This window comes from Ovis canadensis, chromosome 1 (assembly GCF_042477335.2).
Source record: "Ovis canadensis isolate MfBH-ARS-UI-01 breed Bighorn chromosome 1, ARS-UI_OviCan_v2, whole genome shotgun sequence".
In the NCBI taxonomy this organism is placed as follows: domain Eukaryota; kingdom Metazoa; phylum Chordata; class Mammalia; order Artiodactyla; family Bovidae; genus Ovis; species Ovis canadensis.
Genome location: NC_091245.1, coordinates 91,575,967 through 91,599,827, shown reverse-complemented (window position 1 = coordinate 91,599,827; position 23,861 = coordinate 91,575,967). Strand labels below are relative to the sequence as shown.

The window sequence follows — 23,861 nt, the reverse complement described above, 5'->3', positions numbered from 1 at the left end:
CCACTATCACTTCCATCAGTACAACAGAATAAAAATATTAAACTCAGAAAATGCAATTCTGTGGAGTAGCTACTAAAAGTAAAGTCCATTGAATGTCATGGTGAAAGTTTTTTTTTTTTTTTTTTGTATATTGTTCATAGCAACTGGGATAATTCTTACAATACTCCTACTACATGAGGCTATCAGTTCAAGTTTAGTATACACAAAAAAGAAATATTTGTTGTTCCTAAATTCTAAAGCAGTATATATTTCAAGGGAACAGAGTGACCGAAGATTCACTTGCAACTAGGTGAACAAATCTTGCTCATTTTCTTTGCCGGCAATTAGAATCCTATAATTGGTAATCCTAAGTATTTGGATTAGGTCCAGAGCTGTTACAACCTGACATTTAAGAGAAGATAAAGTGTAAACATTTCCTCTAAGATCAGGAGCAAGACAAAAATGCCCACTCTCAATACTTTTATTCAACATACTTTTGGAAGTCCTAGCTATAGCAATCAGATGAGAAAAAGAAATAAAAGGAAGACAAATTGGTAAGAAAGAAGTAAAACTCACTGTTTGCAGATGATGTGACTATATGCGGAAAATCCTAAAGACATCACCAGAAAATTCCTAGAGTTCATCAATGATTTTGCTAAAGTTGCAGGATACAAAAAAATCTACAGAAATCTGTAGTATTTCTATATACTAAATTAAGGAAATAATCCTATTTACCACTGCATCAAAAAGAATAAAATACCTAGAAATGAACCTACTTAACAAGGTAAAAGACCTGTACTTGGAAAACTATAGTTCACTAATGAAAGAAATTAAAGATTACACAATCAGCTGGAAAGACATATCATGTTATTGGGCTGGAAGAATTAACATTGGTAAAATGACCATGTTACCCAAGGCAATCTACAGATTCAATGCAATCCCTATCAAACTGCCAAGGGATTTTTCACAGAACTAGAACAAAAAAAAATGTAAAATCTGTATGGAAACAGAAAAAAACACAAATAGCCAAAACAATCTTGAGAAAGAAGAAGAGAGCTAGAGGAATCGCTTTCTTTCTTTTTTTTTTTTTTTGAGGAATCGCTTTCTTGACTTCAGACTATAATACATAGCTATGGTAATCAAAACAATATGGTACTGGTACAAAAAGGAATATATAAATCAATGCAACAGAATAGAGAGCACAGAAATAAACCCACACACTTATGGTCAATTAATCTATAACACAGGAGGCAAGAACATACAATGGAGAAAAGACAGCCGTTTCAATAAGTGGTGCTGGGACAACTGGATAGTTACATAAAAAGAATGAAGGTTAGAACATTCTCTAATACCATATACAAAAATAAATTCAAAATGGATTAAAGACCTAATTGTAGGACTAGATACTTTCTGACATGAATTGTAGCAACATATTTTTGGATCTGTCTCCTAGAATAATGACAATAAGGACAAAAATAAATGGGACATAAATAAACTTAAAAGCTTTTTTCATGGCAAATGAACCATAAACAAAATAAAGACAACTCTCAGAATGGGAGAAAATGTTTGGAAACAAAGCGACTGAAAAGGGTTTAATCTTCAAAATATATAAACAGCTCATGCAGCTTAATTAAATATATTCATATCAAAAAATGGGTAGAAGATCTAAATAGACATTTCTCCAAAGAAGACATACAGATGGCCAAGAGGCATATGAAAAGATGCTCAACATTACTTATTATCAGAGAGATGCAAATCAAAACTACAATGAGGTATCACCTCACACTGGTCCAGATGGCCATTATCAAGAAATCTACAAACAATAAATGCTGAAGAGGATGTGGAGAAAAAGGACCCCACCCCTCACTGTTGGTGGAAATGCAAACTGGTACAGCCACTATGGAGAACAGTATGGAAAAGTTCCTTCAAAAATTAAAAACAGAGCTCTCATATGATCCAGCAATCCCACTCCTGGGCATAAACTTGAAAAAAACAAACCCCACAACTCAAAAAGACGCATGCACCCCGATGAATACTGTATCACTATTTACAACAGCCAGGACAAGGAAGCAACCTAAATGTCTGTCGACAGACAAATGCATAAAGAAGCTGTGGTAAATATATACACTGGAATATTACTCAGCCATAAAAAGTGAAACACTGCCATTTGCAGCAACATGAATGGCCCTGAAGACTGTCATCCTGAATGAAGTCAGTCAGACAGAGAAGGACTGATACCACATGACACTGCGTATGTGTGGAATGGAAAGAACATGGTACAAATGAACTTACTGACAAGACAGAAATGCGTGCATGTGTGTTCAGTCCTGTGATTGTATCTGACTCTTTGAAACCCCACAGACCATAGCCCACCAGGCTCCTCTGTCCACAGGATTTTCCTGGTAAGAATACTGGAGTGGGTTACCATGCCCTCCTCTAGAGGATCTTCCCGACCCAAGAACTGAACCTGTGTCTCCTGCACTGCAAGCGGATTCGTTACTGCCAAGCCATCAGGGAAGCCAACGATACAGAAAATAAACATACTGTTACTGGGGGAAAGGGGAAGAGGATAAATTGAGAAATTGGGATTGACATATACACACTACTATCCACTCAACACTCTGTAGTGCCCAATATGGTAAAAGAATTTTACAAAGAGTAGGTGTTAGAAAAGGCAGAGGAACCAGAGATCAAATTGCCAACATCCACTGGATCATGGAAAAAGCAAGAGAGTTCCAGAAAAACATCTATTTCTGCTTTATTGACTATGCCAAAGCCTTTGACTATGTGGATCACAATAAACTGTGGAAAATTCTGAAAGAGATGGGAATACCAGACCACCTGATCTGCCTCTCGAGAAACCTGTATGCAGGTCAGGAAGCAACAGTTAGAACTGGACATGGAACAACAGACTGGTTCCAAATAGGAAAAGGAGTACATCAAGGCTGTATATTGTCACCCTGCTTATTTAACTTATATGCAGAGTACATCAGGAGAAACACTGGGCTGGAAGAAGCACAAGCTGGAATCAAGATTACCGGGAGAAATATCAATAACCTCAGATATGCAGATGACACCACCCTTATGGCAGAAAGTGAAGAGGAACTAAAACACCTCTTGATGAAAGTGAAAGAGGAGAGTGAAAATGTTGGCTTGAAGCTCAACATTCAAAAAACTAAGATCATGGCATCTGGTCCCATCACTTCATGGGAAATAGATGGGGAAACAGTGGAAACAGTGTCAGACTTAATGTTTTGGGGCTGCACAATCACTGCAGATGGTGACTGCAGCCATGAAACTACAAGATGCTTACTCCTTGGAAGGAAAGTTATGACCAACCTAGATAGCATATTCAAGAGCAGAGACATTACTTTGCCAACAGAGGTCCGTCTAGTCAAGGCTATGGTTTTTCCAGTAGCCATGTATGGATGTGAGAATTGGACCGAAGAAAGCTGAGCACCGAAGAATTGATGCTTTTGAACTGTGGTGTTGGAGAAGACTCTTGAGAGTCCCTTGGACTGCAAGAAGATCCAACCAGTCCATCCTAAAGGAGATCAGTCCTGTTCTTTGGAAGGAATGATGCTAAAGCTGAAACTCCAGTACTTTGGCCACCTCATGTGAAGAGTTGAATCATAGGAAAAGACTCTGATGCTGGGAGGGATTGGGGGCAGGAGGAGAAGGGGACGACAGAGGATGAGATGGCTGGATGGCATCACTGACTCACTGGACATGAGTCTGAGTGAACTCCGGGAGTTGGTGATGGACAGGGAGGCCTGGCGTGCTGCAATTCATGCGGTCGCAAATAGTTGGCCACGACTGAGCGACTGAACTGAACTGTACTGAGAGCTGTGTGTGTGTGCACGCGTGTGCGCACGCACGCATGTGCATGCGCATATATAAAACTGATTCACTTTGCTGTACACCTGAAAATAACACAACATTGAAAATCAACTATACTTCAATCTAAAGATTTTTTTAAATAACAAAAGAAAGACCAAATAGGTAAATATGTTTCAGAAATCACAATGATATAAAGAAAAATGCATTAAACTAAAACTAAAAAAATTAATTAACTTAAAAGCTTCTGCACAGCAAAGGAGACCATAAACAAGATGAAAAGACAACATAACCTATGAATGGGGAGAATATTTTTGCAAATGAATAGTCCAACAAAGGATTAATTCCCAAAATATAAAAAAGCTCATACAGCTTAATATCCAAAGAAACAAACGACCCAATTAAAAAATGGGCAGATGTGAACAAACAGTTTTCCAAAGGGAACATGCAGACGGCCAACAGTCACATGAAATGTTGCTCAACATCACTAATCACCAGGGAAACCAAAACCATAACAAAGTATAACCCCATACCTGTCAGAAATGTTATCATCAAAAAATCTACAAATAACAAATTTGGTGAGGATGTGGAGGAAAGGGATCTCTTGTACACTGTTGGTGAGAATATAAATTGGTGCAGCCACTGTCAAAATTATGTTTTTTGAGGTTTCTCAAAAAACTAAAAAGTGGTATACACACACATATACATACAATAGAATACTACACAGGCATATGAAGAATGAATTTTTGCCACTTGAAACAATATGGATGGAACTGACCCAATAAGAGCAGCAAAAAGAAAAAAAAAAGAAGAAGACAAAAAAAGCAAAGATAGCCCAAGGTACCTATGGAATAACTTCAAGCAGAATAACATTCATATTATAGGAGTACCAGAAGGAGAAAAGAGAAAGGAGCAGAAAATTTAACTTGAAGAAATAGTGGCTGAAAACTTCCTTAACCTGGGAAAAGAGACAGAATCGCAGATTCTGGAAGCCCAAAGAGTTCCCAAAAAGATCCACACAGAGATACATTGTAACTAAAATGTCAAAAGTTAAAGAGAGAATTTTAAAAACAGCAAGAGAAAAACAGCTTGTTACATACAAAAGAAAGTAAAAGTTTCACTAAGTCCTGTTTGATTCTTTGCGACCCCATGGACTATACAGGCCAGAATACTGGAGTAGGTAGCCTATCCCTTCTCTATCAGATCTTCCTGAATCAGGAACTGAACTGCGGTCTCCTGCATTGCAGGCAGATTCTTTACCAATTGAGGTACCAGGGAAACCAAAAATTTCAGCACATCAGAAATAATATCATTAAATGCATACTGTGTGCTGTTCTTAGTTGCTCAGTCATGTCCGACTCTTTGTGACCCCATAGACTGTAGCCCACCAGGCTCCTCTGTCCATGGGGATTCTTCAGGCAAGAATACTGAAGTGGGTTGTCATTCCCTCCTCCAGGAGATCTTCCTAACCCCAGGATCAAACCCAGGTCTCCCGCATCGCAGGCAGATTCTTTACTGTCTGAGCCACCAGGGAAGCCTTTGTTATATAGCAGGAACTCCTATAAGTCTATGAGCAGATTCTTCAGCAGAAACTTTGCAGGCCAGAAAGGAGTGGAATGATATATTCAAAGTGTTGAAAGGAAAAATATGTCCAACCAAGAATACTCTATACAGCAAAATTATCATTCAGAACTGAAGGAGATGAGGGTTTTCCAGACAAGCAAACATCAAAGAAGTTCATCACTAATAAACTGGCCTTATGAGAAACGTGAAAGGGACTTCTTTAGTTGAAAAGAAAAGGCTCTGAGTAGTAATAGGAAAACATATGAAAGTATAAATCTCATGGGCAAGATAAATATAATCATTTACAAAACTAGTATAACAAGGTTAAAAGACAAAAGTAGTAAAAAATAACTATAACTAGAACAATCAGTGAAGGGATACACAAAATAAAAAGATGTGAAATGTGATATCAAAAATACAAAATGTGGTGGAGGAAGTAAAAATGTAGCTTTAGAATGCATTCAAACTTGAGTTGTTATCAACTTAAATTAGACTGATATATATATATATATATGTATATAAACTGTTATATTTGAGTCTCAGGGTAACGTCAAACAAAACCTACTGTAGATACACAAAATATAATAAAAATAGAATCTAAGTATAATTTTAAAGAAAGTCATCAAACTGCAAGGGAAGAAAGCAAGAGAAGAAGAACAGAGAAGAACTACAAAACAGCCAGAGAACAAAGAAAGAAATGACAGTAAGTACATGCCTGTTAAAAATTACTTTAAATGTAAAAGACTAAATCCTCCAATGAAAATACTTAGAGTGGCCAAATGTACAAACAAGACCCATCTATATGCTGCCTATAGGAGACTAACTTCAGATGTAAGGAGCGAGAAAGTCTGAAAGTAGAGGCATGGAAAAAGCTGTTCCGTGCAAACAGAGACCAAAAGAAAGCTAAAGCAGCTATACCTACATCAGAAAAAATAGACTTTAAAACGAAAACTACAAAAACTGTAATAGAAGACAAAAAGAGCATTATATAATGATAAAGGAGTCAACTGAACAAGAGGATATAACATTTGTAAATGTTTATGCATCCAACATAGAAGCACTTAAATATATAAGGCAAATATTAACAGACCTACGGGGAGAAATTTACAGCAATACAATAATAGTAAGGAATTTTAATAACTCTATTTACATCAGTGGATAGATCATGTAGACATAAAACCAATCAGGAAACATGGGTCTTAAATGACACGTTAGAATGAATAACCTTTACATATAGACAGATAGATACATTAAACATTCAGAACATTCTATATATATTCCATATATATTCACAACATTCCATCCAAAGTAGCGTATTATATACATTCTTCTCAAGTGCACATGGAACACTCTTCAGGACAGACCACATGTTAAGCCATGAAACAAGTCTCAATAAATTTAAGAAGACTGAAATTATATAAAACATCTTTTCCAAGCACAATTATATAAAACTAGAAATCAGAAGAAGAAAACTGGGAAAATCACAACATGTGAAGATTAAACTACATCTTAATGAACAACCAATGGGTCAATGAAGAAATCAAGAGAAAAATTTTAAAATACCTTGAGACAAATAAAAATGGATATCCAACTTGCAAAATCTCTGGGATGCAGCAAAAGTAGTCCTAAGAGGGAAGTTCATAGTAATATAGGTCTACCTCAAAATAACAAAAATCTCAAACAGGTAGAAGGAAGGAAATAACAAAGATTAGAACAGAAATAAATGAGACAGAAACTAACAAGACCATAGAAAGGATCAATGAAACTAAGAGCAGGCTATTTGAAAAAATAAACAAAACTGAAAAACTCTTAGCTAGATTCACCAGAAAAAAAAGAGGGCTCAAAAATAAAATCAGAAATGAAAGAGAGGTTACCTTTGATACCACAGAAATACAAAGAATCATAAGAAAATACTATGATCAATTGTATGCCAAAAAAATGGACAACCTAGAAAAAAATCAATAAATTCTTAGAAACATGCAGTCTTTCAAGAGTAAATCATGAAAAGTAGAAAATCTGAACAGACCAATTACTAGTAAGGAGGTTGAATCAGTCATTAAAAATAGCCCAGCACATGGAAGTCCAGGACCTGATGGCTTCACTGGTGAATTCTATCAAACATTTAAAGAAGATTAATATCTATCCTTTTCAAACTCTTTCAGAAAACTGAGGAGGAAGAAACACTTCCAAACTCATCCTATTAGGGCAGCATTACCCTGATACCAAAACTGACAAGGACAACACAAAAAGAGAAAATTACAGGTCAATGTCACTGATAACTATAGATGCAAAAATCTGCAACAAAACATTAGCAAATTAAATTTAAAAAATACATTAAAAGGACCCATACACCATGAGCAAGTGGAATTTACTGCAGGGATGCAAGAATATTTCAACATCCACAAATCAGTCAATGTGATACACCAAATTAACAAAATGAAGAATAAAAATATGATCATCTTAACAGATACAGAAAGAGCATTTAACAAAATTCAGCATCCATTTATAATAATTCTCAACAAGGGAGTAGAGGAAACATGCCTCAACATAATAAAGGCCATATATGACAAGCTCGAGTCTTCCCTGGTGGCTCAGATGGTAAAGCGTCTGCCTGCAATGCGGGAGACCTGGGTTCGATCCCTGGGTTGGGAAGATCTCCTGGAGAAGGAAACGGCAACCCACTCCAGTACGCTTGCCTGGAGAATCCCACGGACGGAGGAGCCTGGTAGGCTACAGTGCAAGGGGTCACAAAGAGTTGGACACAACTGAGCGACTTCACTTTCACTTTATGACAAGCTCAGGCTTCCCAGGCAGCTCAGTACTATAGAATCTCCCTGTCAATGTAGGAGATGTGGGTTCAGTCTCTGGGTCAGGAAGATCCCCTGGAGGAGGAAATGGCAACCCACTCCAATATTCTTGCCTGGAAAATCCCACAGACAGAGGAGCCTGGTGGGCTATGGTCCATAGGGTTGCAAGGAGTTGGACATGACTCAGACACTAAACAACCACCAACAACAATGACAAGCTCACAGCTAACATCATACTCAATGGTGAAGAAATGCTGAAAGCTTTCCTTCTAAGATCAGTCACAGGCAAGGATGCCCACTTCTGCCACTTTTACTCAGTAGAGTACTGGAAGTCTAAGCCATAGCAATTAGGGAAAATAAACAAAGAAATACACATATCACATCTTCTTTATACATACACACACCTACACACCCACTTACATATACAATGGAATATTACTCAGCCAGATCACACGTTAAGCCACAAATCAAGCCTCAATAAATTTAAGAAAACTGAAATTATACCACACATTTCCAACCCTAATGGTATAAAACTAGAAATCAATTACAAGAAAAAAAATTGGGAAAATCACAATGTAATTTTTATCACAAAGATTAAACTACATTAGAAAGAACAAAATCTTTGCAAGGCAACAAAATGCCTTGAGGACATTATGCTAAGTCAAAGAGACAGACAGACAAATGCTGTATAATCTCACTTATATCAGAACTAAAAAACAAAGTAAACAAACAAAACAAGACTCAGAAAGAACAGAATGGTGGTTGACAGTGGAAAGGGGATTGGGAGGAGGTAGGTACAAACTTCCGGTTATAAAATAAGTCATGGGGATGTAATGCTGTAGCATGGGGACTATAACCAATAATGCTGTAGTGCATAATTGAAAGTTGCCATGCGAATAACTCTTTAGGGTTCTTATCACAGAAAAAAAATCTGTCCCTTTGTCTGATGACGGATGGTAACTAAGCTTGTTGCCATGATCATTTTGCAGTGTATACTAACACTGAATCATTACGCTGCACATCTGAAACAAATATAATGCTATACATCAATCATAGCTCGATCAAAAGAAAGGAAAAGAAACAATGAAGGTACTCCATATTTGCCCTACATAGGGCAACCTACCTTAAGCTTTATTTGTCTCTGATAATTATTTTAACTGTAACCGATATGACTACTTAGAACATATTTATACTCTCTAAATCAAATGTTCTAGTCAGAATAGAAAGAAGCCTGTAATTTTAAAAGAATATTATTATTCACCTAACTTCCAAACATGATAATGTAGTCATTCATATCATACAAAAAAGCTTTAAATATGTTCTTAAACTCTAAGAAGCACATCACTTCTTTGTCAAACTAAGGGCAAAACAAAAATAAACCCACCATATTTGTTCTCTAAGTATGAGTGAGAATTCTATATAAATAAATTTCTAGATTTAAATGCCTTGCAAATATAACCCATTATTATGCTCTAATTTATGGCTGACTTTATTCAGCTTTTACCTACAGTTTTAGCCTCAGCTATTCCAAGTTAGGGCTTCCCTGGTGGCTCAGATGGTAAAGAACCTATCCTCAATACACAAGACCTGGCTTCAATCCCTGGGTCAGGAAGATTCCCTGGAGGAGGAAACGGCAACCCACTCCAGTATTCTTACCTGGAAAATCCCATGGACAGAGGAGCCTGGAGGGCTACAGTCAGTCCATGGGGTCACAAAGAGTTGGATACAACTGAGCAACTAACACTTTCACATATCAAGTTAACTGAGGTATTATGACATCACTAGAAAAGCAATTCTTGGTCATATTAACGAAACTGTTAGAGAAAACAAAATCTTTTAAAAAACCAAACAAATTAGAATGCAAAACAAACGCACCATGTTCTACCAAATCTCTATTAAAAGTTTTAACAGGAATAGCCAAATGACAACATAGTTAAACTTACAGATTGGTCAGGTCCATCTCCTCCCAGTACTCTGAAGCCAAACCCTGATTCCTGTTTCCGAAGAAAAACATCCAAATCTTTGGTGTTTGGTGCTAAGGAAAACCAGAAAATAATAAGTACAAAGGTACACAATATACACTTTGATTTATTTTAAAAAGTTTAACACTATAAAAACTCAATCATAAATCTTTGTTTTGTGCTCTAACTCAAACTGAATCAAGATTGCTTAGGAATACTTATTCCCATTTCCATACACTCAGTATTATACTGCCATTAATTCTTGATGCTTTCAAATAAATGTTTCATCTTCCGAAATAGGACTATCAAGTCTGGGTCTGGGACTAATAAGATAAACTGTGACTGGTTAAATAAGTATGAAATCAATTATATATATTTCTACTTGTGCATCTTTTCCAAGGTAGTGAAGTCATTCAGTCATGTCTGACTCTTTGTGACCCCGTGGACTGTAGCCCACAAGGCTCCTCCATCCATGGGATTTTCCTGGCAAGAGTACTGCAGTGGGTTGCCATTTCCTTCTTCAGGGGATCTTCCTAACCCAGGGATCGAGCTCAGGGCTCCCACACTGTAGGGAGACACTTTACCATCTGAGCCACCAGGGAAGATGCTTATTAGATCTATTTCTAAAAATAAATACATTTCAGAAGCTAAACCACTTAAAGCTACAATTGTGCTTCAGAAAAAGAATGATCATTAGCTGGTAAATTAGTATGAAATGCATTTCTGCCTTATGCACATTCTCTTCTCATCTGTCCACTGGACTCCTCTAAGGAGTCTACTCTGCTCTCTGGCTTCCTCCTCAGATTACATACCCTTCTGATTCATCATCCTTTGTATTCCTGCCAAAAAAAAACCTTTGTAAAACACAAGCCCAACAACTTCATCCCTATAGTTAAGACCGTTCTGTGGCTCTTTATCATGTATGTCATTGTCTCCAGCTTCCTCAGCCTGGCATAATCCGCTCTCCACCCGCGGCTCCTGCCCTCCCCTCCAGTATCCACTGCCGACCACACCCAGCCAAACTGAAACTAAATGCACAATTAAGGCCACGCAGTGTGCAAATGCTATCCTTCTTTCCCTTCTATCTGTCTCATAAGCAACTACCTCTCTGTCTTACAGCTTAACTTCCTATATAAAGCAATATATGATACTTCCTACTACCCACAGCAGTAAAACCGACCATTTCCTACTTTGGATCCCAATTCATCCAGCCTATCCTTCTATTACTGTACCTGTTATTTGTATATGTACTTGACTATTTCTTTGTCTTTTCCATTTAGGTTTAACCATCTCTTTGGATGCAGGGTCTAAGTAACCTATTACCTCTGTATTCCCATTACCTACTATGATGTTGGGTAGACAGAGGCACATTTCAAAAACAAGAGTTCAAAACATGGTTTTGAAGAAAACAAATGAATGAGTGTTGAGTATAAATGGAAGCCCAGAGCTACATTAAAATGGGAATGAATAACTCCAACATGTTGGTTTTTAGAGATGGAAACATCAAGTTTTTAAGAAAGTTCAAATTAATGTTGTTGCATGCTTTCCTGAAATATTCCACAGCTACTTACGTTTATCTTCATATAAAGTCTTAGATTTCAGGTAGACCTCAGAAGGATCCAGTTTCGGGGATCCTGACCTGATAATGCTGGGTGGAAAAGGCATAGGCTGGGGAACAGGCTCATTTATGGCCTCCAAACTTTCTGAAGTTTCCTTTTTATCTGTTTTCTGAAATGGAAAAGGGCCTTACTTAGCATCTCAAAAAGCCAGATGGTTGATTAGTGCAAAAAACTGTTGTCTGAACCAGTATGTCAACTGATTACAGTTGCGTAAGCAGCAGGGTCAAAGCCACAGCATATTTGCAGTCTTAGAGGAGTTCACTTTCACAGTCATGTGTATTTGATTAAAACATATTTCACTTAAATTAGAACACGTTTATAATGATGTCAATCAAAGGGCCTTAAGTAGTCCTGTGTTAAGGAATTTTGCCTTTTCTCCACCACCAAGACACAAACTGACTCTGAGAAGACATACAAGACTGCACTTCTAAGTAGAGCAGGAGGAAGACTCAGAGAGTACCTCCATTTAATTCTTGAAAACCTCAGCTCCCCACTCATTGAATTAATTTCCAGTAAAGATGTTTAAGGAATATTCTTTCTAAGAAAATGCAATACAAAGTGTTAATTTTAATTTAGGTCGTAATGATGACACTGTGAAAACCTGCATGGTCAATTCAAATAGATCATGAAAATGCTCCATGCCTAGGAATCAGATAAGGGGTATATTCATCTGCTCCCATTCAGACAGAACTTGCCCAGAAGAATAGCTCATCAAAATGGCTTCCTTAATAAAATTCAAAAGTGAAATCCAATAAATAGCTTCAGAAAATAAATATTATGGTTTAGAGAACAGCTTGTTATCCTGAATTATGGTTAGGAGAGGGAGACTACAGACATTTGTGATAAAATAATAAAAGTGACTGTGATGTAGGAGCAGCAGCTTGTCAGGGAGGACTCAGGACAGTGGCCATAAAGTGTTGTGCCAGAAGGGACCCTTCACTGACCAGGACCCAGTCAGATGCCTAGGAGATAAGAGTAGCCTTTCCCTCTTTCTCCCCCTCTTGTCCTAGGATTCTGTCAGAAGCAGTGAGAGGTCATCAGAAACTTTCGCCAATTATAAAGCATTAGGGTCCCCGTGGCTGCACTGGCATCTATTATGAAACACAGGGCAGTACAGGAGTTAAAATGGCAAATTTGCAGAAGATCATTTTCAGTGGGCTATAAACAATTAATCTATTTTGTATCTGATGGTCTTTTGTTTAGCAGCCTATGGTTTATGGTTATGGAAGACTATCTTTTAACTGGAAGACGATACACTCCAAATGAAGCAAACTAGAGCTAATAGGATTATATACCTAATTGTCTTCATATCCATATAATTGTAAACTTAAATATTTAAGTAGCTACACGTGTACCTAGCAGTTTCTTTCATATTGTTATCTGGTATGTCCTTTGTTTAGGTCTTAGTCTTTACACAGGTCCTAAAATAGGCTAGTCAGTTATTCAGAAGAACACCACAAAAAAAACTGTTCCAAGTCTGACAGCCTCTTGGTCTGATAACTAGCAAACTGAGCAGAGAGGCCACAACTGCTCTAGCCCTAAACGTCAGAAGGTCGGCTAAATGTGGGTAATGACAGTCCCCATGTATTGTGGGAAACCACTGCATCTTCTCATTGTAGCTAGACATTTGCCCAATGTCTAGCTACTCCTTACCCTTGCTCCTCTGAAACAGAAAGCCAAAGGACCCATCAGTAGGCACCTCAATGAGTCCACGTTTTACTACGTAGAACATCAGACTACTACAGGTCTCTAACATTTCTTCAACAGAAATAACCAGCAGAGCACACTTCCTTTATAGATGGCTTTTTCTAACTTGCACTCTTCCCTGAGTTTCTGTTCCAAGCCCAGGGCAGTCTGTCTTCCGACTCCTCCTGGTCTGTAAACACCCACCCCATGAGCAGCCCTCATGGAGGGAAACGCGGCGTCTCTCTCCATGTGTTGGAAAGAAGAATTTGAGGACAACTGCATACTCACCAATTTGGCAGTTTTAGTTGGTGAAGGAGGACCTTAAAAAAAATGAGCCATATTTTAAAAACAGAGGAAGGATTCCCAGACTACAAATACTGCTAATGTTTATGATAAAACTAGCTTCAACTTTTAGTAGGCTAGTAAATTATGTCCAACATGTTCTACGTGCCAGGCATTATACACATATTTCATTTTTTATGGCAATCCTAAGGCATACATGTTACTGCCATTTTATAGATAAAGTAAAGCAAGACTCAAATAGATTAACATTACTTTCCTGTACTGTGGAATCAACCAGCAACTAGGCAGGAAACTGACATCCAACCTGTTTGACACAGAACCCTGGACACTTTTATCTGCTGGAACTCTGGATGACTCTCCAGCCCCCACAAAGAGATCTGCACTTACTCTGAGCAGATTATCACCCAGAGAAGAAACAAAAACAGTTCAAAGAAATGAGAATCGAAGTTAAATTGTTCATTTGCCTCAAAAATGAAAACTAACAGCCAGTGAGATACATGTGAAGGGCTAAATTTTATTCTTTAAAATACTAGTCATTCATTGGTATGGATTTAAGAAAGCCCATTAAAATATAACTTTTTGATTAGTCCTTGGAACTGCATTTATGTCTGGGAGCAGTTCAAGTCAGTTGATGACCTTGGAAAATAAAATTATATTTCTCTCACATGAGCACTGTGGGGTTTAATTAACATTTACTGACAGATATTAAAGCTTAAGATAAAAGCTTTACGAGCACAAGCTATCGTGACTGCTTTTACAGAACAGATTAACACACCATCCAACATTTTTACTTATTCACAGAGATGCTAGCTCTTTCAAAACATCCTTGGTACATTACAGAGGTCCAGATGAAGTACCACTGATTGAAAGGGTCCATTTCTATTATTGCCGTCAACAGAGAAAATGAAATTAAGAGGATATATTTCATCTGAAGTAGGACAATGCTATGACTCTAGCTAATCATTAAAGTCATAAATCAGATTTTAAAAAGAACACAGAGGAAAAGAAATCCATAATGGACACAAATGAAACCACTAATAACTAAAAAAAAAAAAAACCAAAAAACCTGCTACAAAAGATACTGCTTATGGAAGCAGTCAGACAGAACTTAAGGAAAATGCACACTAATTACCAGTTAAGTCTTCTGGGGAAGAGATACTCTGACCTGGAAGGAAGGACAATTCACAGATATAAACGCATGAACAATGACGACTTTTCCTTGTGCTTTTACTCACCTCCTCTTAAGATAAGTAATGGGACATCTGCACCTACTGGAAACTGCTTTAGCACCTCTACCACTTGGAGATGTGTTAAATTCTGCACATTTTGATGGTAAATCTCCTTAATTATATCCCCTTTCTGTAGGCCTTGACACCACTGACTATCCAATATCATTTTCACCTTCTGCCCAGTTGGGCTGTCAGCAATTGCAAACCCAAAGCCTTTAGGGCCCTTGATCAGAGGGATAGTCACTAGTTCTGGCTGGGAGCTGCCTGACGATGCCATAGATGCTCTCTGTTCACTCAGATCTGATGCTCCATTAAAACGATCACTGATCAAGCTGTGTCCCGATTTTCCATTCTGGTCCAGCACCACTGCTCCTGACTTAAAATCCTGAGTATTCATGCAAGTCTCTCCCTTGGTTAATGACTGTCCATTGATGACAGGAGTAGCAGCAACAATGTCCACAACAGGATCTTCATTGTCATCAGGAAGCGGATACCCACGACATAGAGTGAGGTTTACATACTGATTGACAGGTACCAATTGAAACATCTGGACAACATCTGCATGGGTGTGACCAAGGACACAGTTGCCATTGATGTCTACAATAACATCACCTGGTAAAACATAAATCACATTAAAAATCTTAAAGCCATCAAATAAACTGATCTTTTATTGGGGGAGATAAAAATGACTGAAATTTAGCATCTAAATTTGAGTTCTGGAAACCTCTTACTATTCATTAACCACTGGAAAAATAGATTTTGAACACAGACATGTCACTCTCCCTTTGGTGACTCCTCCCTAAAAAGAATATATAAACGTGTGTGTGTGTTTGTGTATGACTCCTTGCGATCCCATGCCTGTCAGGCTTCCAGGCATGGAATTCTCCAGGTAAGAATACTGGAATGGGTTGCCATTTCCTACTCCAGGGGTCTTTCCAACCCAGTGACTGAACCCATGTCTCCTGCACTGGCAGGTCGATTCTTTACCACTCGAGCCACCTGGGAAGCCATATAAATGTGTGCTTAGTGGCAAACAGTTACGACCTCAAGCTCAAGTGAATCCTAAAAAAGATTCATATTATCCATGTTAGTATATCCTTTGAGTGACACCTAAGTGCGCACACAAAGCTAGGTGCATTGCAGTAGGTGCTCAGTACATAGACAAGCGGAGCACAACTCCACTGGCTACTTATACAAACAGACAAAACAGACATTCTTTAAATACGTCTCATTTCATGATTTTTAAGTAGCCACTGATTACAACATACTTAAAAATTCATTCTAGTTTGAACAATGTAAGGTTAAAGGTTAGAATAATAACTTATGAATGTATTTTCTTTTCACATCTTTCTTTTTTGGAGAGACTTTCAATTTAGTGTAATTTAGTTATCAAAAGGAGAAATAAGCAACAAAAAAATTCAATACAAGTAAAGACTATATTATTTAAGATGCTGAAAATTTAGCTGAATTAATCCTTTTAAAAGCTGGTTTTACTTTCTTGATTTTACATCATTATGACCCACTTTGGTTGTAGGATCTTTGCCACTCATCAGTTGTGTGTTTTTTTAAATGCAGTTTTGATTTTTAAAATTTGTCCTCTGATGTCTCATCCATTTGCTGCTTTTATTTGAATATGATTATTTAAAAGGTTATTGCCAAATAAAGGTGCTTCAATTTGCTCTGATTGCATGTAGGCTTTAAAAAATCAACACGAATGCTATTTAAAAACAAATGTTAGCCTGTGGAAATTCATTTCAAAATTCAAGAAGATAAAGAAATTAAACTAATTAGAAATAAAGCTTTGACTTTTCCTCCCCTAGTCAAAGTTCTCTGAGTTTTTATGGAAGTATCCTATTGCTTTACAAATTAATAACATCTTTAGACAAATCTAAATCTACATCATAAAATCCTGACAGTATATACAATAGTTTTGAGATGTGTTTCATGGACAAAAATATTTTAAAAGTAAAAATTGAGGATTTAGGACAAAACCTTAATTTTCATCTCCAGAGTTTGTTGATTTTATAAAGTAATAAATTAGAAAAATAATTTTCTTTATAAATATAACTTTTAATTATTTTAAGATTTCTAGTTTAAATTTCTATCACCTAATTCGGGAAGCATAATATGAGAGATCCCATATATTAATTGAAAATAAGTTGATACCTGCCATCAAAAGTAATATGACAATTGAATCACCCAAATGGAAAATGTATTTACACATAGTATGTGAAATAACAGAGGATTAGAAAAGCCTAGCAAATAGGGTAAGAAGCAACCTCAGTGGATTATTAAAATCTTTCTGGAAGAAAAGTATTTTAACCTTCCTCATAATCATAGTCTTAAACTTCCTCTAACCTATAGCCATAAACAGTCGCTCACATAAAAATATGTAACAGTCACCAAGTAAAGATGTTGAGAAAACTACATAAAAGACAAATTCATACAGCTCTGTAAAAATAATAACCTTATTATCTATAATAATATAATTCTTTTTTTCCCATTCTTTTCTTTTTGTATTCTTTTTTTAGCTTTATTGTCTATAATTCTTAACATAGTGGCTTAACTTTACTAATAGCCACTAAGATAGCAAAAAACAAAGGAAAGGGTCCAACCTGGTGAAAAAATGTGGGATATACCAATTTGTTCAGTATCACTGTAAACATCACAATGAATCACCTTTCAAAAAAGATTACAGGTAAATGTTAAATAACTCCAAAAGTATCCTACATAATCAGAGAACATCAGACAATCAAATAATTTTCTGAGATGGTTAATAAATCCTTAGCTTAGTATAGCCAAAGGGTTATCTCAAACTATACAAACTATTCAATATATTAATAAATGACCCTCCCTCAAAACTACCATGTACTTAATTTAGAAGATAAACTATTTTAATACAGGAATCTACCTCCTGGTTGTATAATTTCTTTCTCTCTCTCTCTCTCTACACACACATACAAAATACATATATGATATATACTTATATAGCTATTATATATTTGGTATGTATGTTTTATATATATATATATATAAAACATTCTCACTATAATTTTTGTTATAGGATCACAAATCTTTAAGTACTTTTCTTTTTTTAAAAAATTTTTTGCCAAGCCATGTGACACGTGTGGGATCTTAGTTCCCAACCAGTGATGGAACTCATGCCCCCTTCAGTGGAAGCAGAGTCTTAAACTCTGGACCGCCAGGGAAGACCCCTTTTAAGTATTTCTGAAAAACCTGTTACCTGGTGCAATTTTCCCATCCTGAGCTGCAGGACCATCTTTCAGTACATTTTTCACTTGTAGGAACTCATCAGGCCTATCCCCACCAATAATGGTAAAACCAAATCCCATTGTGCTTTTTTTCAATGATGCTCGAACAAGGACGCCTTTAAGCTGGGATGGATCTCGAGTGAAGTGCGATTTTTCTGTATCTGCACAAAAATGAGAAACAAGAATAATTATAATGACTATACTCCTCAAAGCTAGTTTCCAAGATAGTCTATATAATTTAGATACAACAAACCATAACAGAAAGAAAATAAGAGAGAATCCAATGTTATAGAACAGTTGGAATTTAAATTCATATATTAAATCACTGAAAAAAAACTTAGCTAATGAATCGTTTCTCATTCTTCTATAGGACTCTTCTATGTCATTTGAAACGTATAAAAACATCTATTTCATCTTCTCATTGCCTTGTCTGTACTTACTTTTTCTAATCGCAAAGAGTCCTTTAGATAGAAGTCTGAATGACACACCTGAAGGATAACCTTTATTATTAAAATCCTGAAAGCCTTGGGCACTCATTCGGATGTATATTTCATTTGAATAAGCAGCTACTGGAGCTCTATGTAGAAAACACTATACTAGGAAGATGAAGGCAACTGTCACAAACTTATAAAAGACAATACATGGAGAACTTTTTATAACCCATGACTCAGGCTTTCTGCAGCCTTTAACTTACATCTGATGAGTGGCATGAATCCCTGCACTACTAGCAAATAGCTTCATGCTTCTTTCCCTTATACCTGTGCTTAGTGGAAACTTTAGGAAGACAAAAAGCAGTTTCACTGAAAAGCCTATTTTTAGAGGTTTCCTCAGATGATCCTAGCACTAAAAGTGATCCACATTTGCAAGTAATACCTGTCTTCTCTTTCCCAGAAAGTTCGCTCCACCTGGCTGCCATTAGGGCACTTACAAAAACTGTGGGGATCAAACTGTACAGATTCATAACTTAAAAAGCACTGTTTAAGTTAGCTTTTCAAAATATGGTTTAAATTTTTCTGACAAATCTCTTTTTTAACAGCTTTATTGAGACATAATCCACATATGACAGAATTATACAAGTCAATGATGTGGTAACCATCACCACAATCTAACTTTAGCACAGTTTCTCGCTCCCCAAACACACACCAAAGAAATCTTGGTGCTCATTAGCAGTCACTTCTCATTTTTCCCCAACCTGCCCTCACATCCTAACCTCAATCACTAAGCCACTTTCTGTCTGTAGACATGCCCAATCTGGACATTTAATATAAATGGAATTATATAATATGTGGTCTTTTGAATGGTTTATTTCACTTAGCCTAATTTTTTGAGGTTCATCTGTATTGTAGCATGTACTTTATTCCTTTTTTATCACCAAATAATATTCCATTATACAGATATATCACATTTTATTTATTCACTGATTTGTTGGGTTGTTTATACTTCTTGGATATTATGAGTAATGTTGCTGTGAACACTCATGTACAAGATTTTGTGTAGGCAAATACGTTCATTCCTTTTAGGTACATATTGGGAATGGAAACGTAGCAGTTACCATGAACATATTAATATTATAACTATTTAATGTTCTGAAGGATTGCCAAACTTTTCCAAAGTGGCTGCACCATTTTACATGGCACCATCAATGTATGAGGGCTCTGACTGCTTCACATCCTTGCCAGCACTTGTCACTGTCTACTTTTTTTTGGTTACAGCCATTCTAGTAGGCATAGGGTGGTCTCTCACTGTGGTTTTGATGCTCATTTCCCTAATGACTCAAATTCACAAGGCTAACTTGTCCTCCTGCCCCTCAACTTTCTCCTTTAAAGCAAAGGTGAGCACTCCCTCTTTTACACCACCACTGAACCTTGTATGTCTCTATTAATAACAATGAAAACTATCATTTTTTGGCCACCATGTGCCAGACATGGATTTGTAAACACTTTACATGTATTAACTTGCATACGCAGAACCACTTTAAGAGGTAGGTACTACTACCATTCATATTTTGTATTATTAGATGAGAAAACAAAGATTTAAAAAACTTATCCAAGGTTACACAGCTGGGATTCAAACTTGCTCTGTCTCCCTGTACATTTAACTACTAACACAGGATGGCACCTACCAGCATATATTATAACCATCAGTTTCCTGTTTTAGACTGTAAACTTTGAGGGTAAGACCTGTCTTACTGTTCATTTTTTAATACCAGGTACCAAGGAAAGCACTGGGCATATAGAAGGTGCTTAAAAATATTTATTAATCTAACAATGTTTGCTAAATCAAATGTAAAACTTAAGGGAAGGGACTATGTTTTTGAAGAGGGGCTATAAGAAAAAACTGTTTCATCAGCAACTGAGTGAAGAATCTACTAGATTATGATGATAAACATCTTATTAATGACAGAGAAGGGGGAGGCAATGAGGGATGAGTAGGATGGAACATCCTGGACATCTTTTATGAAATACACATGGCTAGGCTCATCACAATCTCAGGACCTATGCATTTTAAAAATGTTCCTCAAATGATTCTGATATACCCTACTATCCCAGTAGAGAATCAATGATATAGGCAAACAATATGGTGGATATGCTTAGTATTTGTTCATATCAGTTAATAAAGAATCTTGAATGGTCACTAATGTTAAATCTAAGCAATTGGGAGAAGCTCATAATGAATCAAAGATCTAATACTGACTTGGCCTTAAACACTAGAAAACAATCCCATTTACAAATTAAAACCTTGCACCCATAACAAAGTTATTCAATCCCTTCTCCCAACAATTTCACACTTTCTATATAAGCAGCAAGAGAAAAAAAACCTCAACATTTTCAAAATGGCCAGATGTTTTATTAAGATTATTCATATCTTTACAGTGACAAAAATTAGACAGTCTCTGTTGATTTTCAAAGTTCAAACTCACTTTTATTATTTCAGCATATAAATGTCACAAGTTATTCTTAGAAGATAGAGGTAAAAGTTCTACCTGGTTTTGAAGACCCAGTATCAGCCTGTCCTAACTGCTTTTTCCTTTTGGCTTCCTCCACTGGATTTTCAAACTGGGTTTTCTGGTTAAGATGACTGCAAAATGTAGACAAATATGCATTTCAGTTTAATGTGAAAGAGTTACATATTTTAAAATAGACTCTCGTATCATTCCATCATCACACGTTAAGGGACAAACAGGTATCCTTATGCTATGGAACCCAGAGAGGCTGACAAGTCATCGAGGAAGAGCTTTTCAGCAGCTAAAGAATGACCCACAGAAGACACCTAGAAGTCAAAGTTGCTGAAATGTTTCATACGGCTTCTCTATAATCATTTCTAATATGGCTAACAACAGCTTTCAAAACTATAAATGAAGCCCTCATATATGATATAGCTAGAACTATTGGCAATTAATCAGTTTTTTTTTTAAAGGCAGTTAATAGTAGGAGGGTTTCAAGTTTCTCTGAAGTGAAGCAGCTGTGAAGACACTTTTGAAGAAATCTGAGTACAGATGTCTTCTAGAATTTTACTATTATTTTCCCAGCTGACTCACCCACATCAATTTACATCAAAAAAGCAAAGTGACTTGCTTTTATCAAACTGTTATCACAGACCAACTCTTTTACAGTTAAATTGCTTCAAAATTATATAATAACTGATTACATAATTATAAGTTCAACTCTTTTTGACAATTTAGGAATAATCATAACTAACTCTTTGAAAGCATACAACTCTGTGGTGGAAATCAGAAAAGTATGGGGAGACGAGAGGCAGGCCATTAGATGACAGTATTCAATACACTATGGCGAGAGTATATCTCACAGAAGAACTGAGCATTGGTTAACCTGGCAAGCCAGTTAACTGTAAGTGGATTAAGAACGCAACTACTATACGAAAGACGTTTAAGACTGCAAATAGGTCTAATACAGAAACAAGGGGGAATTATATTCTAGTACTTCTACACTGCAAACACATTTCAGCCAATTGAAATTCATTTCCCAGCAGAATCCATTCTAACAAGAAGTGACATTACTAAATATCAACAATTAAACATTAAATCATGAGAATTTCAGATTATGATTGTCTTTAGATAAGCTGAATATTACAAAATCTATACACAAATAGTCATACAACTTGGATATTTTCTTTGCCACTTGTGACCATTAGTGGGGATGGAGGAGGGGTCGACAGGGAGAAAAACACCCTAACAGCAAGGTCCCCTAGCCTCCGAGTATGCTTCTCTGTGCCTTTTAGGCTTCTAGTGCATTATCAACCCTGCAACAGATGCAGGCATTCAGTTTCAGAGCTCTAAATACGGCAAGTTCTACGTGACATTCTTTGGGTTCTGATTTCACTAAAACTCAAGTATGCTTCTGCTTCTTACTATGAGAAAGGACCTTATCAACTGAGTTAACTATTTAACCTTCCATGAAAATGAAAATCTTTGGTGTTAAGTTAGGTACCATTTTTAAAGTTATTTATTATGTACTGATAATTTACATATTCTTGAAAAAACAAAACTAGAAACTGACACTTCGAAAAGAATAAACCTGTTTAGAAGGAACCTTGGCTTACTTGAACGTCATCAGTTAGAATGACTCACTTTGCCACCCAGGCATTAATACATAGAAGGAGTAATTTATATTTATACTTTTTGTAATGTGTGGGAGAAGAGAGTAGAAGAATGCAAATGAGTAATCCCTTTCCTGAAAAGTCTCTGACAAAAGAGTGTAAGATTTTAGAGAAAAGAGTAATTGCATCTGTCACCTTAGACTACCTAGATTAAAATGTCAACCAAAAAACAAAACAGTAAAAACACTTTCCCTTTCCTTTAGTTACTTATACCCATAGTATTATTAACATGTAACAAATTTTGTTTTCTGTAAAACCAGCTATGGGAAGGCAAGAGAACATAATAGATTATCAGAAAAAGTAAACAACAGTAGCAAACAAGCCTGATTAAATAGATAACATATAATTTGAAATTTCATCTCTATTAAAATTTTGTATAAACATATGAGAATTCATCTCCACAAACAAAATCATTATCCTTCATGAAAAGTTAAAATATGAAAAGCAGATGCATATTTTGACTGTGTCATCTAACTGTAGGAAGGCAATTAAAGAAAACAATAAGACAACATTTCTAAAGATACGTGCATTCTTATGGAAGGCCTGCCATTAAATTTTGGGAACAATTTTATTTCCAAAAATAAATTAATCCATTTCAGAATCTCATCTTCTAAAATAAATGCTTACCCCAAAAACCTGCCATTGCAGTTGGTGTTACTACTGTAAGGCTCTTGCCAAGAGCAATCATTGCGCCATCTGGTTTGACAAACTAAGAGAGCCAGAGAGTAGCCATTCAAGTAACAGCTTTTTATCTCCATCAGTAAACTCACTGCAGATTACTATAGTTGAGATTCAAAGCCTAACTAGTCTGGGAATCAAGCCACACTTCAGAACTCAGCTGATTCCATACTAATGTGCATCTTGAGTACAGCCTGCTCTTTCTTAATCTAATAAATTACCCTCCAGTAAAATGAGCTCGTCTGGGAACTATCATACAAAATCACATCGCTGCCACTGCTGTTGCTTCTAATCAGGCTGCTTCACATGC

The 23,861-nt window shown here is 36.5% G+C and overlaps 1 protein-coding gene across 2 annotated transcripts in view; it reads right to left on the bottom strand.

Moving 5' to 3' along the window:
• The window catches only part of MAGI3 (membrane associated guanylate kinase, WW and PDZ domain containing 3), a 241,871-nt gene that overhangs the window by 32,232 nt on the left and 185,778 nt on the right, over positions 1-23,861 (bottom strand). For both annotated transcript variants that reach the window (XM_069600979.1, XM_069600968.1), the window contains exons 8-13: positions 21,240-21,334; positions 18,229-18,417; positions 14,991-15,596; positions 13,741-13,772; positions 11,719-11,875; positions 10,130-10,221 (exon numbers count right to left, since the gene is read on the bottom strand). In XM_069600979.1, coding sequence (XP_069457080.1) covers positions 10,130-10,221; positions 11,719-11,875; positions 13,741-13,772; positions 14,991-15,596; positions 18,229-18,417; positions 21,240-21,334 — 1,171 coding nt within the window. The remainder of the gene's footprint in view (positions 1-10,129; positions 10,222-11,718; positions 11,876-13,740; positions 13,773-14,990; positions 15,597-18,228; positions 18,418-21,239; positions 21,335-23,861) is intronic.